The 20,000-nt window shown below is 40.5% G+C and overlaps 1 protein-coding gene across 1 annotated transcript in view; it reads right to left on the bottom strand.

Annotated features, from left to right (window-relative positions):
- The window catches only part of LOC143018993 (uncharacterized), a 621,710-nt gene that overhangs the window by 562,721 nt on the left and 38,989 nt on the right, over positions 1 to 20,000 (bottom strand). The window contains exon 2 of the mRNA XM_076174699.1: positions 11,064 to 11,432. Within this exon, the coding sequence (XP_076030814.1) occupies positions 11,064 to 11,432 (369 nt within the window). The remainder of the gene's footprint in view (positions 1 to 11,063; positions 11,433 to 20,000) is intronic.

The raw sequence follows: 20,000 nt of genomic DNA, 5'->3' as shown, positions 1-20,000 counted from the left end.
GGGTAATGACGGAGGCGCGAAATCTGGAATCCGTCCCCGGAAGCGCCCAGAGGACGAACCAACGACGGCAGGCAGGAAAGAGCTCACGTATTGACGCGACCCATTGTATTGGGACGGTGACAGAAATGCCGTCGTATTTCTTGGCCATCGTATTTCGCAGCTGTGGTTTAACTTCAAGAATATATATATATATATATGTATTATATATATATATATATATATATTATATGTATATATATATATGTATATTTATATGTATATGTATATATATATATACATATATATATACATATATGAATATATATATATACATACATATATATGTATATATATATATATATATATATATGTATATATATATATATATATACTGTATATTTACATACATATAATATATATATATATATATATATATATATATATATATATACATATATATGTATATATATATATACATATATGTATAATATATATATATATATATATATATATACTGTATATATATATGTGTATATATACATACATATATAATATATATATATATATATATATATATATATATATATATATATGTGTGTGTGTGTGTGTGTGTGTGTGTGTGTGTGTGTGTGTGTGTGTGTGTGTGTGTGTGGTGTGTGTGTGTGTGTGTGTGTGTGTGTGTGTGTGTGTGTGTGTGTGTGTGTGTGTGTGTGTGTGTGTGTGTGTGTGTGTGTGCGTGCGTGTGTGTGTGTGGTGTGTGTGTGTGTGTGTGTGTGTGTGTGTGTGTGTGTGTGTGTGTGTGTGTGTGTGTGTGTGTGTGTGTGTGTGTGTGTGTGTGTGTGTTCCCTTTTGATTGGAGTTAGATGGACGCAACGTATTGCCACAGTTCCTTCTTTACCTTTCAAATTTCCTTATTTTACTTCTGTTTTAAATGAAACTATTTTTTTCTCGGGACAATTACACATAGATTTCTAGGACTCTGCCCATATGTCCAGTGATTATGTTTTCTCATTTCTGTGCAAACATATCACTCTGTCGATCTACATCGTGAACGTTATCATTATGTTGCAAAGCGACTACCAGGAGCATTGCATTACATTTGCATACTTGTCTTTATCATGGTGATATAGAGCACAGATTTGATTCTGGCGATGCCACACGATTTCTAAATCAAGATTGAGACGGCGTGTCAACTCAGCAAAGCCCCTCCATCCTATGGAGTTGAATAGAATCGCCTGACGTCAGCATGCAGCACATAATGTCTGAAGTTCGTCGCCGTAGCCAAAGGTGCCGAAACTAAATAGCACAGCACTTTCCCCTTTAAGCGACTGTGCCCACCACAGATTTCATTCTGGCTCGTGCCACACGACTTTAATCAGCTTGGGAACCGTCTCCGAAGGAGTTAAAAGTGAAAAAGTGTTTATTAGAAAGAAAGTCATTTTAATGTAGTTGCTGTTTACGCACCTATTCATTGTGTCTTATTAGTATTTTCACAACACTCCAGCAGCGTGATACAGAGTCACATTACTTACACAGCCAAATTCCACTGCCCTCTTGTGAATTAGTTAATTCCTCTTCTAGTTAATTACACCGTTGTACTGAGTTGTACAGGTGCTGCTTTCGGGCCATGTTTCGTGGTGACGCTGCCCTCTGTCTTATCCAGCATTACCTGGACTCTTCCAATGCGCTTCTAAGGTCCTTGTACTCTGGAATTCTGAGCACACTCTGTCGTCTTATGCTTTCGGCGTCCACATTGACTCCTTTGTGATGCCTTCCCCCTCCTCCTCCTCCTCCTCCTCCTTTCCTTGCTACACACACACTACTATGTCACTGCCCATCTCCGCTACCCGGCTGTTGAACACCCACTGCTGTATCCTATGGCTTAGTTGCATTTTATTGTGCTGTTGTATTTTATTGCGTGGATTTCAAACCTCGACCGCGGTTGTTGCAAATAAAATATTCAGGGCGTAGAGGGGATCCGGCGGGAGGCGGCGGGACGGCGCGACGCGACGGCGGCGGATGAGAGTGTGGAGGAAGGGAGAAGAGGAAGGAAGGAAGGAAGGAAGGAAGGTTGGGGACAAGGGGACAAGAAGAAGGGAGGCTGAGAGAAGAGGGATGGACGCTGGGCTCGGAGGGACGGAGCGGCACAGTGAGAGGGAGAAAGGGAACCTGACTGGAGATAAAAGGGCGTAATGACAAAGAGAGGAGAGGTTCCGAGACAGCAACAGAGAGGAACAGACCAACCGAGGTGACTCGGGGACGGAAAAGAGAAACGGAGAAGAGAGGCGAGAAGAAGGTTTGAGAGAAGAGAAAGATGAAAATGACGAGGGAGGAGCAATAGGAGACAGAGGAGGAGGAAGATGTACAAAGAGGTGTGCACCTGAGAAAGACGAGAACGAGAAGGAGACGCGGGTGGGTGGGTGGGAGAGATGAGTGTAATCACAACAAAGAAAATGGTGAAAGAAGAGACCAAGAAGAGGGAGAAGGAGAAAGCGTTCTAGAACACCAGAGACAGCGGAAGCGGAGAAGGAAAAGGAATGGGAATGAATGCAAATTGAAGGAGGGAAAGAAAACGGAGACAGGGTAACCAGTGATAAAAAAAATGGGAGAATGTAAAGGCAGGGTAAGAAGGAGGAAAAAGAGGAGAAGGAGGAAAGGGAAAGAGGAGGAGAAGGAGGAGGAGGAGCAGGAGGAGGAGCAGGAGAAAGAGAGAAGCAGAAGGAGGAGGAGCAGGAGGAATAGGAAGAAAGGGAGAGGGAGGACACGAAAAAGAACGAGGAAGAGGAAAAAGAAATGAAGGAAGAGCAGGTGAAGGTGGGGTGGGAAAGCAGGAAGAGGAGCAAGAGGAGGGGGAAGAGGAGGAGGAGGAGGGAGGAGGAGCAGAGGGTGGTACGAAGAAGAAGGATGAGGAGAAAGAGAATTAGCAGCATCAGGAGGAGGAGGAGGAAGGAGGAGGGAAACCAGTAAGAGGTAGCGCCGGGAGAGAAGGAAGAGAAGGAAGAGCAGAATGAAGAGAGGAAGAGGAGCAGGAGAGGAGCAACAGAAGGTCAGTGTGAAGAATGAGGATGAGGAGAAAAAATAGGAGCAGGAGGAGGGCAGAAGGGGAAGGAGAAGGGAGAGGAGAAAGAGGAGGAGAAGTGGAGGTAAAGGAGGAAGAGATGGGGAGGAGGGAAAAAGAAGGAGGAAGAGGAGGGAAATGAATGGGAGGGAAGGAAAAAGAAATAAGGAAAAGGAAGAGTGAGAGAAGGAGGAGGAAAAGTAGGAGGAAAACGGGGAGTAGGAGAAGGAGGAGGAAGAGAGCTAGAGGGGGCGAACGAGAGTGAGAGGACAAGAGGGGGAGGAAGAGAGGAGGAGTAGGGGAGGAGGGGAAGGAAGATGAACGGTTCAATCTAATTCTCCCCATTTCCTAAACGGAGGAGAGAAGGGGGCCCTTCCTATCCCTTTCCTTCCCTTCCTTTCATTTCTCGTCCCCTTCCCTTCTCTTTCTTTCTCTTTATTCCCCTCCCGTTTCCCTCTCCTTCCCTTCATTTTCATTCCCATTCCTTCCTTTTGTGTGTTTGTTTTCTCTCTTTCCCTTCCCTTTTCTTTCCTTCTCTTCATTTCCTTTGCGTTCCCTGTGCTTCGTTTCGCGTCCTTTCTCCCTTCCCCCTTCTCTTTGATAATTACGCCTTTCCATTCCGCATTCTGATCTCTTTCTACTTCCCATTTCCATGACCCTTCCAATTTGCATTCTTCTCCCGTCCTTCTTCTTCTTCTTCTTCTTCTTCTTCCGTCTTCTCTTCCTTTTCCTTGCTAATGGAGGAGCGGCGGGACAGAAAATGGAAGGAAAGTGGGAATAAGTGCATGCAAAAGAAGGCGAGCTCAGGTCGGAGTGGAGAAATGGAAAGAAGGAAAGGAGGAAGTGAAAATGAAGGACACGGGAAGGAGGCGACACCTAAGGAAATAGGGAGAGAAACATGTGAGAGAAAGAAGGACATTGCAAGAGGGTGGCGGAGAGAGGAGAAGGTTATCATCCTTCTTGGACCGACCGACGGCGGAAGAGATGCTGAGACGCTGGGAAGGGCGGGTAGGATGGGACGGTCGAGGGGGAGGAGGAAGCGAGGGACCAAGTGAGAAGGAGGAGACGCTGCTGACGGGTGGAAGAGGTGCGGAATAGGGAACGGGGGGGGGGGGGATCAAGGGGAGCAAGAAGGATAATGATACCTACCAGGGTGAAGGACAAGGGTCAAAGTGAAGGGGAAAAATGGTATTGGGGTGACGCAAGTAAAGTGCAAAGGGAATGGGAAGCCTGGAGGGGAAGAAAGGCAGTTGTCTGTAACAAAATGGAAGAAATTAAGAGCAGAAATAGTTAAGGATGAGAGGGGGGAGAGAGGGACGGAACAAGAGAGAGAAAAGAAACAGGAAGGAAAGGAAGATGCAATGGAAGAAAAGAGGAAGTATAGGAAGAAAGGGAACTCGAAGCGTATGACAAGAGAAGGTAAGAAATAGGAAGAAGCCCCAAGGAGCGAAAGGAGAGTAGAGGAAATAGAAAGATACAGGGGAAAGGGAAGGATGACGGCATGGAAGATGACGAGAAAGAAATAAAGGAGAAGTGCTAATTATTTTGAGAAGGAAGAGGAGGATTGAGGACGGAGGAGGACAGGAGGAGGAAAAGTATGAGGACAGGAGGATGAAAGAATAAAATGCTGATAAGAGGTGGAACAAGAAAAGGAGAAGAGTGAGGTGGAGTAGTAGGAAGAAGAGGAGAAGGGAGAGAAAGAAGAGGAGGGGGAGGAAGAAGAAGAGGAGGAGGAGGAGGAGGAGGAGGAGGAGGAGGAGGAGAAGGAATAACAAGACTAGGGGAAGAAAGAGGAAGACAAGGAAGAGGAAGAGGAAGGGGAAGAAAGAAAGAAGGAGGAGGAGGAGGAGAGGAGGAGAAAATGAGAAGGAAAAGGAAGAGAAGCAGGATTAATAGGAAGAGAAGTAATAGTATAATTATTAGGATAAAGATGCAGATAAGGATTATGTTATGGAACTTAGGATGGGGATTATGAAGGAGTAATAGAATAGGGATAAAGGGTAGTAGAAGTGAGTTGTGAAAGGATGACAATGAAATGAAGAGAAATAATAGAATGACGAAGAGAAGGAGTAAGAAGTAATGGAGGAGAAAGAGAAGCAAGAGGTAAGAGGGAGGACCGGTGTAAAGAAGGATTAGGGAGAGAAAGAGAGAAAAGAGGAGAAACAGAAGAAGGAAAGAAGAGGAATAAGAGAAGTAGAAGGAGAAGGAGGAGAATTAAGAGGATGAAGAGGAGAAGGAGGAGTTGGATAAAAGTTCCAAACTAAAAGAAATATTTAATAATCTGTGTTTGGAAGTGTTCGCCATTAGAGATACTACTCTATTAAATGTATCACACTATTTTTGAGTATATTTTAGATTTTGTTGAACGCGAAGGTTTCATTTCATATACATTGTGTTTACCAAGATCTTGGGTAACCAACAAGATTTGTTCAAAGACTGCAGGCGAATCGGTGTAGGCTGGGAGTAGCTTTTTTGGACGGGGAGACAACTCTCCGCTTGCACTCCTGTTTGCCATGAGCGTCTGCCCCCGTAGCCAACAACGATGCCACTGATTGGCAGACCGAGCCTACCTCCTTCAGGAGCGGAGCGAGCTAGTGCCGCCTTCTGTTGGCTTCTTAGCCAGGTAAGCAAGCACAACATGCAGAAAACGCCGTTGAAACAGAGCCAAAAGATATGCTCGCTTGGTCAAATGTCTCTATCATTCTGAATTATCTGTTATTCACCCCGCTCCTACTTTGTAGAATTAGAAGAAAGAATAAACAAGAGATGAAATTAATTTCTATCTTTTTCAACCTCGTTTTATGAATGATGTATTGATTTAAGCGTTTCGTCATAAAGCCCTTATCACCTTTTGAACAGCCCCACATTCACTTTAAACCATTCACCTTCAATTTTTATCCTAGCGTAATTTCTACTATTCATGTAAAAACTTTTGACTAATCTTAACAACTTTTCCCCCATCCCATACATCCTCAACACACTCCACAGCGTCTCTAAGTCAACACTGACATACACCTTCTCCAAATGCATAAAAGCCCAAGAGAGATACTTTTTGCCAAAAATTTCTCCCATATACATATCTTTCTGCAGATACTTGATCTGCGGATCCTCTTCCTCCTTTTTTGAATCCACGATGACGTTATCCAAATCCATCTTCTGTTCCCTTTTCACTCCACCCCATCAATACCCTCTCGTACACCTTGCCGACTATACTTGATAAATAGATCCTTCTAAAACTTGTCCCATTTCCTCTTGTATAGGGGAACTATACATGCATTCCTCCAATCAATTTATACACTTTCTTCCCTGAGACAGACACTAAACAGTCTCATCAGTCATTCCACTATAAGTACTCACCCCTTTGTCAAATATTCCACGTGATACACATCTTACCCAGGTGCTTCCCAGCTTTCATTTCCTTCAATATTCTTTGTATCTCGTCTTTTGGTATAGCTTTATCATTCTTCCCTCCTATCGGAGTCATTCTCTTGGCTTCCCCTAATACCGTTATAATCTTCTCTATTCTCCTATATATTCATCAATTCCCTAAAGTACATTGCCCTCACCTCCTTTAACACGCAAGGCAGTAGCATGAGATTGTCCGCAAGGATAGAAACCCTGGTAAATTACAGTCCATAACCAAAATAACAACCTCCAGTAACATCTATGCATCTGCTCCTTTTACCAACTCCTCTCTACCCAACTCGCTACCCTGCACTTTCATTCATTTCCATTTTCTTTCCAAAATTCAAAGTCAAACACCAACCCCGGCTCACATCTGTCCTCCTCTTGGCCTCTCTAAACCTTGCGTGTTGCTTTCTCCCTCCTTACTCTAGTTTACACATTTCATGCTCCCTCGTTTCTACCTTCCTCGTTTGCTCGCCTCTTTTCCGCCGCCACCACCCTCACCTCTCATCCTATCTTATCACTGCACCTCCCTTCTCATTCAGTCACCTTCTACCACTCGTATGAGAACGCGTGGCGGTATTCTTTTCCCCCCTCACTGAGATGGCAATACGTGCAATAAAAAAAAATAGAAGCGCCTTTTTCTATTTTTCTAGGGCAAATTTAAATTTGATGAAATTAACATACCTGCTTGACTTTAACAGAAACTCATTTATATTTCTTATCCATTGGCCACATATGTAAGAAGTCATCTAAGTATCGGAATCTTTTAGGCTAAGATATTGTGTAAGAACATTCCCATAGATATCACCTAACCCCGTTTGTGGCTTATTGATAAAATATAAGTAAATTTTCCTTAAATTTGAACAAACTTTTTAATTCCATCAAATTCATGGTAGAATTCTACAAATGTTCATTTTGTATACATACATACATACATACATACATACATACATACATACATACATACATACATACATACATACATACATATATATATATATATATATGTATATATATATATATATATATATATATATATATATATATATATATATATATACATATATGTATATATATACATATATATATACATATATATATATATATATATATATATATATAATTTGTCTTTTCCTAACAACTTTTTTTTTTTAATAATTCTTCTTAGAGCACATATAAAATGTAGTCCAAAATGTAATCATGAAGAAATGATAAATGTAATCATGAAGAAATGATAAATGTTTATGGTATTGGATATAAGATGAAACTTCCTTAAAGTTTTCTTGGATATGCTAGGAAAACCTTGTACAACCCTAACCAAAACAAACTTTTGTGAAAAACATCCTGTTGATTTGACCTTTTCGAAAAAAAATTAGTTCTAAGAGTTCTTCAGAAATCTAATGTAAATATAGTTTCTAGGATCATAAACAGAGTAAACCATTAGTTCATAAATCAGAGTGTAAAGTAATAGAAAGACTGTGTGTGTAAGATCCCACATAAAATGCATCATAAAGGTTATGTATGTCAGGGCGCCAAGCCTCCTAATATCAAAATTAAACATATTGACTGGGCAGGTACTAAAGTTTTAGCCAAATGAAAATATTTAATTGAGGGGATTGTAACCAAGTCATGTTTGACCTCAGGTACATATACTAGTAACGTAGATATAGTTTATAGACATTTTGTATGTGTGAAATAATTGACCTAATTAATCATCAAGAAATTTCCATGAGATTATCCTGGTTAAGCTCAGGTAAAATAGAGTCAGGAAGACTCAGTGCATTTCCTCATATCCCTCTCCTTTTTGTCCAAGTAGCTTTCTTGCATATGTATATAACCTCAATACTTATGTCTTTCTTGTTCTTTCCGAAGATGAAATATAAGAAAGCAATTACGATCTTCAAGTTTCTTTCTCCTGCGATAATTTTGCGTACATTTTTCGCGATGATATTAAAGCTCTGCACACACACACACACACACACACACACACACACACACACACACACACACACACACACACACACACACACACACACACACACACACACACACACACACACACACACACACACACACATATATATATATATATATATATATATATATATATATATATATATATATATATATACACGCAAGAGAATGAAGAAGGGAGAGAGCAGTCAGGGAAAGTAAAAGATGATTAGGAAAGGACGAGGTGTGAATTTATTGCGGTATACTTTTGGAAGGTAATCTGAGTACAATGAGGAGGGAAACTGAATAGTTCATGTTCACAGAGATGAAAAGTAGACAAAGTGTGCCAAGAGCATTGCTGGTGTGGAGTTAAGTCGACAGGGATGGGAAGTGGTGATAGGGTCTTGTTGAGTGTTTGAGGAGGTCCCTATACACTTTAGGGGATAGACAGCCCCTGCCCAGGCTTTTTTACAGCGTGGAAGGGAAAGACCTACATAAAGGTTGAAGTGAGAGAGACGCCTCGGCTACCTTCACATTTAAGAGAAAAATAGTTCTGTAGTAGCAGTCCGAAGGACGTGCAGATGGAAATGTTCTTGCGTGAATAACTTGTCGAATTCTACAACACAGTTATCTCGAATTATGACAAAAGAAACAATATAGATTTAATATATCTAGACTTTGCAAAAGCTTTTGATACCGTCCCACACGAAAGACTACTTACTAAATTAGCTTTACACGGAATAAGTGGTAGCCTATTAAGTTGGACTAGTAATTGGTTGAATGATCGAAAATAGAGAGTTGTTTTAAATGGAAAAACTTCTAGATGGAAAAATGTTACAAGTGGAGTTCCTCAAGGTTCCGTTCTTGGGCCAGTTCTATTCATAGTATATATAAGTGACATAGACCATGGAATAAAATCTACTATTTCCAAATTTGCTGATGATACAAAGCTGTGCGGAATGGCAAATGATCACTTAAACCAATTAGATATTCAAGAAGATTTAGATAAATTACAGCAATGGTCTGAAAAGTGGCTAATGAAATTCAACACAAGTAAATGCAAGGTAATGCACCTAGGTAAAAATAACAGTAAGTACGATTACAAGTTATTTGGAAATTCGTTAACAAAAGTAAATAGTGAAAAAGATCTCGGCGTAATTATCAGTAACGATCTCAAATCATCCAAGCAGTGTATTTCAGCCTCTGAGAAAGCAAATAAGATTCTAGGACTGATTGCGCGATCTTTTGATTTCAAAATTCCATCACTCATTAACAAGTTCGTCCACATTTGGAATATGCTGTTTCCGTAAATCTCATTAAAGACATTGACAGACTGGAAAAAGTACAACGGCGAGCCACAAAACTGATTTCAAATATCAAAAATATATCATACGAAAATTGACTGAAACATATGAATCTGTTTTCCCTAAAAGAGCGTAGACTCAGAGGTGACTTGATACAGGTCTTTAAAATTCTAAAGGGAATTGACAACATCAAAAGTGACAAAATTTTCACACTGAATGAGAATCAGACAAGAAACAATGGTCTCAATCTGTCCGGAAATAGATTCAATTTGGAAGTGGGTAGAAACAACTTCGCCAACCTACACGTGTAAATGAATGGAATAAACTTCCTGCAGAGGCAGTGCAATGTAGTTCAGTTCGAAACTTTAAGAATCATTTATTCAAACACCTAAGCAAGATGCTGTAATGATTATAATTTATTTTATATTATTTTTTTTTTATCATTTGTTTGTTTGATTCTTATTTATCATTAGTTATATGTCAATTTATCATTATTTACTATTTACCTGTTTGTTTATTATTTAACTATACCTATGCATTTGTTTACGTATTCTATTTGATATGTACATTATTATAGTTTTTATCTATTTGTTTATTTATTTATTTATTTATTTATTTATTTATTTTTTTTGCATCCGACCTAGATATAGACCAAAAGGTCTCCTGTCGGCATGCTCCGCCTTTGTAATCCTTTGTAAATCCTTTGTACGAGTAGGATAGGATGTAACTGAATCATTACCAATGTTTACTATTAGTTTGCTTTCGTGTATGTTTAATTTATCTCTCCCTCCTTTTTTTTCTGACCGTCTGACCCCGTTATAGACCCAAAAGTCTCCTTCCGGAAAGTTTACTTTGTCCATTTTCAATGTAACCCCTATATTTTGGGCTCCACACTCACCTGAATAGAATCACCTGATGTTACCAAAGACAAATGTAGCGAAAGCTTATCAGTGTGTTGTTGGGTCTCAGGCAAGTCTTCCCGAGAAGAAATGACATCTCACGCACGGGGGCAACACACGCAGACTCGCTCCCTCCCATCCCGCCGTTGCCAGAGTTTGCATTTTATGGGCGCGTCGAAAAACATCACCACCCCCTCTTGTCATCCGTGCATGCGTTTGTCTGTGTGCTGCTGCCCATACCTTGGTGCCTCTTACCGCAACTTTCTATCTGCTTTCTTTCGTGACCAAATTCGTGTGTATGTGACCGCATCAAGACAAACATATTTGTTGATTCGCATATACATTTTGGCAGTGATGTATGTTAGGGGCTCATACGAATATGCAGTATTCACAGTGCGGCGGCACAGTAAAGTGTTGGAGAGATCCCACGTGGCCGCCTGAATAAATAAACACAGTACTCACCCACTGTCGTCTTCAAGCAAGCACCCGCACCGGTGGTTAGAGCCGTCGGGATTGGTCCAGCCGTCGATGACGTCAGGGGTAACTGGGCGTGACTGTGTGACGTCACCGGTGCTTGGAGGCTGACGGTTGGCTGCCGCGGCAGGAAGGGGAGGAGCGAGAACGGAGAGTCGCGGAGGAGATTGGAAGAGAGACCCAGAGGTGGGGTGGGCCAGAGCCGCGGGGTGTAAGGGAGCGTGAAGGAGCCCCCGAAGGATCCGCAGAGCGACGATCCGAGAGCTCCTCCGAGCGTGCCCGCGCCCATGCCCACGCTGTGGGGGTGCAGCGGCGGAGGCGGTACAGGCAGAGAGAGCAATGGCGCCGAACTTCCACCTGTGGGGAGGAGAAAGAAAGAAAAAGATGAGCTGACAGGAGCCGAGTCATTAACTTGGGTTTTCAATCGGGTGAAAACAAACTGTATTCAAGGTCAAGAAAAAAAAAATCCTACTACTACTCCTCATTCTCTCCTCGAATTCTTCCTCCTTCTCGTCCACCTCCTCCTCCTCTTCCTCCTCTCCTTCTCTTTCTCCTCTTCCTCTTACTCCTCTTCCTCCTCCTCCTCCTCTTCCCCTTTTTCTTCCTCATCCACCTCCTCCTCCTCGTCCTCTCCTCTTTCTCTTCTTCCTCTTACTCCTCTTCCTCCTCATCCTTCTCTTCCCCTTTTTCCTCCCTCTTATCCACCAATTCTCCTCTAAACGACCGTATATAATGACTGGACCATCTAGATAAGATGTATTCTGGTAACTGGTCAAATATTCTCAAACTATTTAAACATCTACCATAAAATGAGTGTGCCTTATTCTACATTATGTAAATATAAGATTACTACGCATGATATACTTATAGGAAAGGAGAAACTGATGACATCCATAACATAAATCAAAGTTACTGTTGCAAATTGCAGACAAGATGGAAAGTATATAATCCACCTAATGTAATGTCAAAGATCATTCTACGACTTCCATCGCAGATGAAAGTTATGCCTAAACTACTCATAATGCAGTTCAACAGAGCGACTAGAGCAGCGGTTTTGGGAGGTTCTTAGATGTCTCAACTCCATTATTGGTTGACAGTAAAGTGATTACGGTTTCATTCCTGCATGTGTAGTGTCACACCAAGTTGCTTGTTTATACTCTTTCTAGATAAAGATCATTACAGTTTGAACCATTTTAAAATCTTCATTGTAGTGCCAATGTATATCAAATTATTCCTGCAATATTGCCATTCTTTATTTGGTGTTAGGTTTATGGAGGTATGGGTGGAAAGTCTTATAACTCTTGGGGCACTTCTAGGTGTCATCACACTGGGCTATTTTCCCTCTGACTGTTGGAGTAACATTGCAGGCCGTAGCCTTCGGGAAGGAATCTGATATACTGAAGGAAGACAATTTTCCTCCAGCATATCAAATGACATTCTATGCAAATTATTGAGAAAACAAATAGTTTATCATAGTGATTTTACGGAGGAAAAAGTGCTGAAGGTGGGCGGTATCTCCGACTGAGCAGAGGTCTGAGAAAGAAAAAGCCCAGTGTGATAACGCCCTAAGGGGATTGAGAGATCCTGGTGTTGAATGAGGAACAACGATCGTGTGAAGTCAAGGTCATATTAGGATATACTAAAAAAAAAAGTTGTTATAAAAACATTAAGACATTGAAACTATGATGTTAAAACATGATATAAGGAAATGCAAATTACTATGATACTTTAATAAGCATGACTATGGTGATGAAAAATGATTGTGATAGAAGTATCAATATAAAAAACAAAACATTCCGTCTGATGTTTTTCAAACGAGAAACCTGTTATGGGTTAGCTTTCATTCCTATTAATTCAGGATTCTCTGCCTGAAAGGACTGACTCCGCTCGCCTTCTCCTGAATAAAATTGCCTGAAATTCTCAGACGCACAATCTCTTGATGTCTGTTGCCAAGAGGATGATCCCCTTAGGTCAGCGCTCCCCAATCTGGGGCGTTCGCACTCCCTGGGGGTGCTGAAATCAGTTATGGAGAGTGATAGGAAGCGATGCATACATACACTTTCCTAAAATCTTCTAGTAATAAGATAGGGGTTCCTGGACCGCGTAGACCTGACTACTAGGGATGGTAGGGTCCGAAAAGATTGGGAAACGTAGCCTTAGACGAATAAAAAGCTCCTTGTGGTAACTAAAGCAAACGACTGCATTCGCATCAGCCTCAGGGTCTTCCACTGGGGAGAGAACTATACTAATTCAGAACTTGATTCGGCCTCTTGATGCTTCGTTCAACTCTCCCTTTATTCATTCTGTCCATTTCTATCCATTTCTTATATCCGCGCCTTCCACTAGCATTTCCCGTAGAACATCCCGTTTCCTTTTCCAAACCCTACTTTGTCTTTCTCAATAAATCCCAGGTGTTTGGGCATACATTTATGCTCTGTCTACTACTTCCTCTACTCTTATATCCGATCCAAAGTTGGGGGGATGCGCACATGTGCACAATGATCTTCCTGTCCCTACATTCCTGAATTTGAAGTTTCCATTTTTGTGACCCTCTGACTAAAAGTAAAAAAAATTAATTCTTCTACTAGATACCTCTGTTTTTTGTCTCGCACCTAAGTCCAGATTATCCAGATATTTCTGGCTACTTAGCTTCTTTGGCAGAACATATTCTTCTCTACTTTCCTTCCTCTCAATTACAGATATTTCAATAGTCTTCAGTAGCTTTGGCTTTCTTCCTCTTACTGAACCAGCCGGTGAACTAACGTCCAACTTTTCTATCCTAAAGACCAGGAACATTTAGTGCAGTACACTACAGGTATTTCGACACCGTCTACGAGATAGATTCAACATTCAAAATCTATTTCGTATTTCTCATCCCTCTTAAGCTTTTCTCTCCACTGGGTACCTCTGACCATAACCTCATTTCTATTACTTCTTCTTTCGAGTAGCTCGTACCCCAAATTTCTTCCTGCTGCTGCCTTGGGATATATGAAGCAGCATTTCTTTGAGTTTCCGTAGAATCACTACCGCTTCCGTACTCGAGATGTTTCAATGACTAGAATGTTGTACCGCCGAGGTGAGCAGTAAGGGTTTGGACCTATTCCGCACACGTTTCTCAAACCTGAATCATCCCTGCCTTGACTACTCTCATTCTCGAGCTTTCCAAGAGAGAGACGACGAGGCTTCAAACGGTACCGTATCCCTCGTTCTCCCGATATTCATATACATTTTACTTCTGCTTCGACTCTATACTACCTCAAGCCGAACACCAAAATATCAATCACAGGTGTTAGAATATCCACTCTTCTGAATCTTCGTGCGAGTTTCTGGCGTCTGGCCAAGAACTTTTCTTAAAGTTTCACATTTTCTCGTACACCTTATCTCTTCCGTAGCTGCTACCTCTTCCCCTGATAAGAAAGGGACCTCTCTGCTGAAATACCAATCACTTTAAGATAATAAGCGTTGCAGAGTCGCCACAACACTTGTACAAGTAAACTTGATGGCACATAATGCCACAGTCAGTAATAACTTTATAAAAAGAAATCCATATCAATGCTGGCCTGTCTACGATGATCTCGTTGTTATCCTTTGGAAAACAATCAGTGTTTCGTTGGTGACAAACGAGCAAATTTATCCTTGAGGACACAATATTGCACGAAGTGGCGGAGTCACACAGGAGACTCTTAAGGAGGACAGTAACAGAAGGGGGCCGCGCGTCAAACTCATGAGCAGGTGGTCGTGAGTTCGGGTCCCGGGACCCGATGCTTGCTTCATGTGTTGGTTCCCGATAGCCCTGGCCGGGCGGGGAGGCGACCCAAACATCGGCCTGAAAAACACAGCGGACTGCTGCGATTGCTGGGGCTTGCCCTACCAGTTGGTTTCTCACTTATCACTTCGTGGGAGCGGGAGAGACAGTAGAAATTGAAGTGATCAGCATGAAAAAAAAAAAAAGTCTGTGGCACTCTTGGTCGAAAGGATGAAACCAGGTACTGAAACACTGATAATGACATGACAACCATTCTCAGTTTTTTTAAATATTGCCTGTACTCCTTGGTCTCCTCTCCTGGCTGTGCTTACTTCATGAGAAACAAATAGAAATCTTTGATCTGATTACCTAACGATTATACATTTCCAAGACACCCACCCCCTCCAACCCCCTCCCGATGATTTATTTGAAGAATTGTTAGATCCGGTTCTTGGTCACGTGACCCACTCTGCGATTTCATTGGGTCCACACGACCCCCTCACTCCCCAGTATTAATGTCGATGAACATGCGACCGCGAGGAATGCTCTGGTCATGCAATACCAATAAGATCTCTCTCTCCCTCTCGCTCTCTCTCTCTCTCTCTCTCTCTCTCTCTCTCTCTCTCTCTCTCTCTCTCTCTCTCTCTCTCTCTCTCTCTCTCTCTCTCTCTCTCTCTCTCTGTGTGTGTGTGTGTGTGTGTGTGTGTGTGTGTGTGTGTGTGTGTGTGTGTGTGTGTGTGTGTGTGTGTGTGTGTGTGTGTGTGTGTGTGTGTGTGTGTGTGTGTGTGTGTGTGTGTGTGTGTTTGTGTGTGTGTGTGTGTGTGTGTGTGTGTGTGTGTGTGTGTGTGTGTGTGTGTGTGTGTGTGTGTGTGTGTGTGTGTGTGTGTGTGTCAATCATATGATATAAAAGGTTCATAGTATAATGTAAATATGTTATTTGTATATCCATTGTTCAGTTTCCTTTATTTTCAAGCTCATCCTTCCTTTCAACATCAACATTTCGCTGAATATTATTTTCTTTTTTACCTCCAGTGCCTGTAGTGTTACACAAGCATCTCAAATTCCCTCATGTCCCGTTCCCTTCATACTCTCCAATCCCCTTTTCTTTGTTGTGCTTTTTAGTATTACTGCCTTTCATTTTTGACTCACGCATGAATTAAGCTACTTGAGCTTTCTTTTTCCACCACGTCCATTTGATCAATTTCATGATTACCATCTTTATACATTCTCTTTTCTATTCGACGCCCTATCTTCCTCATTTTACATGTATTCCTTTATATATCCAATGTCTCTCTTGCACAGCATTACATTATCCACCTTTCTTTACTCTGATTGAAATTATCTCGCAAGTTTTTCAGACACATTAGATGTCCTTCTTACATACACGTGCCAAGTTTCATCCAAAAGGTTTGAGATGGGTTGCAGTACCCCAAGTTATTATCTTTACCGTTTTTGTCCCTCGACATTTCATTCTTCCCTCCCGTCTGCTCTTCTCAGTTCCCCTCCTCTTATCACCTTTTCTCTCTCTCTCCCCTTTTCCCACTTCCCCTTTCCATTCCTTCATCTCCCTGACAGTTTCTTCTCTTTTTTTGTGAGAAAGTTTTATTTGTGTTGGTTGCAGCAAAATTCTCGTAAAAATATGCACATGTGGGCTAATTTGCAACTAGCTAGGTGTAGTCATTCGGAAGAACACACACACGCGTGCACACACACACACACACAGAGAGAGAGAGAGAGAGAGAGAGAGAGAGAGAGAGAGAGAGAGAGAGAGAGAGAGAGAGAGAGAGAGAGAGAGAGAGAGAGAGAGAGAGAGAGAGAGAGAGAGAGAGAGAGAGAGAGAGAGAGAGAGAGAGAGAGAGAGAGAGAGAGAGAGAGAGAGAGAGAGAGAGAGAGAGAGAGAGAGAGAGAGAGAGAGAGAGAGAGAGAGAGAGAGAGAGACTGCCGTCGCGAATAATAGACATTGATCCTGGAAGTTCTAAGTGACTAAGGGAAAAAACCGTGGATGGACGTTTACCCAACTATGACACAGAGGTTGTGGTGGATGGGTGAAGTATGGGGTTTCGATACACACAGAGAAGGTAAGTCAAAATAAGTGACAAGCCAAAAAAAGATTCTTTCTTTTAAGTAAGTTCAAGCGCCTCGATTCGACAAACGGTAACGATCGGCAGAGAAAGTCAAGACTTGAGTTCAAGGGGTGAATAATCATTAAGAACAAACTTTTAAACTTGAATCAGGCCAGAACAAGAAATTCGAGAATCAATAGATTGCTGAAAGCAGGAACAGAAAACGTGGAGAAAAATAAAAACTGCAAACAAATGAGAGGCATGAGGAGATTAATAGTTTGAAGGCTAAATTGTGTGAAGTGGAGAATCTAAGAGAAAGCCAAAAGAATGAGTTGGATAACCTGAGAAGTGAGTATGATGAACCAAAATTAGAGAATGACAAGATAAAAAATGATGTAAAGGAATTAGAAACAAAAAAAGCAAATAAAAATAACACATAGGAGGTTATCAAAGAAATTTTTTTTTGTAAAGAATACATAAGAAAATGAAAACAAGATTTAGGGAAATAATTGAAAAAAGTACATAAGAGCAGAAAAGTACCTATAAGAGGTGCAACAGTCGAAGAAAGGCAGTAAATAAGAAAATTGATTGTGGAAGCAAAAAAAAAATATATATATATATATAAAGAAGAAGAAGAACGATCAGAAGTCAGTGCTTTATTGGAGAATGTTAGATCAAAGGATGAAAAAGCAGTATCCAAGGAAATATTAAGAAGAGGAGAAAGAAGTAACCAATTAAGAATATCAAAAGCAGTGTGTGTTAACATATGTGGATCGGTTTAAGCAAGAATAGAGATAAACGATTACTTAAAAGAAAATGAACCAGACATAAAGTGTTATAAACGAGCTAGATACAAATATCAATATTCAAGTAGAAAGAAAATAAGACGTATGATGGAGTGACAGAGGAGGAAAAATGGGAACAACAGTAATGATATCAGTGAAAGAGCATGAGTGTGAGCAAGAAGAAAGTGATAGAAGACAAGGCTAATGTATTAGTTATGATAATCATAAAGAAGGTAAAAGGAAAGATTTCGCAGTAGAATACATCCTACAAAAGACAAGAATATGGAATGAATCAGAAAATTAGATAATTAATATAAGACACGACCGAACTATTGAAGTATGATAGAAAAGTGACACTATAACATTGCTGAAGATTTCAACTGTAGAGAGAAGAAATGGGATTGGTGGAAAGTAGGTGGAGGTGACAAATCATGGTGTTACACGTCACTGAATATAGCAAAACACAGCATAATGGGTGAAAGGACTAATAAGTCCAGCAAACAACAGCAACACTGGAATTGATCTTTCTAAAATAATCTCATGCAATTGAAACACTCAAGGACAAGAGATTTATGGACAAATCCAACCATGTATTCCTCAAATTAATTTTTGAATTAAATAAGATAGAATTAAGAAAAAATCTTACACATATATTTATATAGGAACATGCAAAAGAAAATTATTCAAAGCTGTAGAAACGGATGGGAAAGAACTCGGTGAGTCAATCGAAATTAAGAAAACATGGAATATCTTATATATGTATATATATATGAATATTATCTGCTTACATATATATAAACACAAACACACACACACATACACACACACACACACACACACACACACACACACACACACACACATATATATATATATATATATATATGTATATATATATGTATGTATATATGTATGGCAAGAGTGGTATAGGTAAATTCCAGGAAGGAGCAGAAGTATTTTATTCTCTAACGTTTCGACAGAGTCTTCTTCAGAGAGATAATAGTACAGGCAAATTGGAATACATTGTCTATATACTAATCGGGTCATCTCATAGGTCGCCTTGGGATAGAGTCCGCCGTTTGTGCTCCCTCGATGATTAATCTTGCTGTTGTGTGTGCCAAATTTACAAATCCTTCTCTATGATTGGTTGATTTAAAAGTATTAATATATGCAGCTTCAATAGTTTTTCTTGTCGTCTTTTTCATACCGGTGTGTAGGATTTTGGTGTTGTGATTATGAAGAAAACAGACTATAATGAAAAAATGCAGGAGCTTCTAGATGACAGAAATAAGTACAAGAATGTAGAAATAGGTTACGCAAGTAGGAAAGCGGAGGAGTTCAAGAAAGAAGCAAGGAAGATTTTATCCAGCTCAGCTAGAGGAGATAAACTACTATACCTACTCGAAGAAGCCCCAAAAACACCAAGGATGAGAGGGATTCCCAAAGTACACAAACCAGGAATCCCGATGAGACCCATTACCTCAGGAATAGGAAGTGCACCTCATCGACTCGCAAAACATCTAGCGAAACCGCTATCTGCAGCAATAGGCACAATCAGCAGCGCACTTTTACACAATTCCACTGATTTAATCAATAGATTGAAACACTTAGATTTAAACAAAAAGAAGATGGCTAGCTATGATGTAAAAGCTTTATTCACAAACGTAGAGATTGAAGGAGCAATGGAAGCAGTAACGAAGGTGCTAAATCAAGTAAAAGACAGTGATTTACCGGTTAAAAAAACAGACTTTGTGAAATTAATTTCATTATGTGTAAAATTCAACTGCTTCACTTTTAACAACCATGAATATATACAATTCCGAGGCTTAGCTATGGGATCTCCTCTCAGTGCCATTATGGCAAACCTTTACATGGAGTCACTTGAAGTAGATAAATACATACATATCATGGGAAGAGGAGCATCCTGGTTTCGCTACGTAGACGACGTATTAGTTATAGTACCAGAAAATACTAATTTGGATAACAAACTTCGTAGGCTCAATAGTGTAAATAAGTACATAGAATTCACAGTGGAAAAGGAGATAGACAAGAAACTGCCTTTTTTGACACAATAATTCATCGTATTGACGGAAGTGCCAAATTTTCAGTATATAGGAAACCAACAAACAAAGAAGATTTTATTCATTACTTATCACGACACGACACAAGAACGAAATCTGGCATAATAATTGGCTTTTTCTTTAGAGCATTTAGAATTTGTAGCGAGGAATTTTTACACGACGAATGTAAACACATTACAGAGACGTTCAACCGCCTAAAATATCCACCGGGTCTCATACAAAAACTGAAAAATAAAGCCAAACAAATATGG

This window comes from Oratosquilla oratoria, chromosome 36, assembly GCF_046742065.1.
Source record: "Oratosquilla oratoria isolate Oo_2021 chromosome 36, ASM4674206v1, whole genome shotgun sequence".
Lineage (NCBI taxonomy): Eukaryota > Metazoa > Arthropoda > Malacostraca > Stomatopoda > Squillidae > Oratosquilla > Oratosquilla oratoria.
Note: the sequence above shows the minus strand (reverse complement) of the source record. Positions and strands in the feature narration are given on the sequence as shown.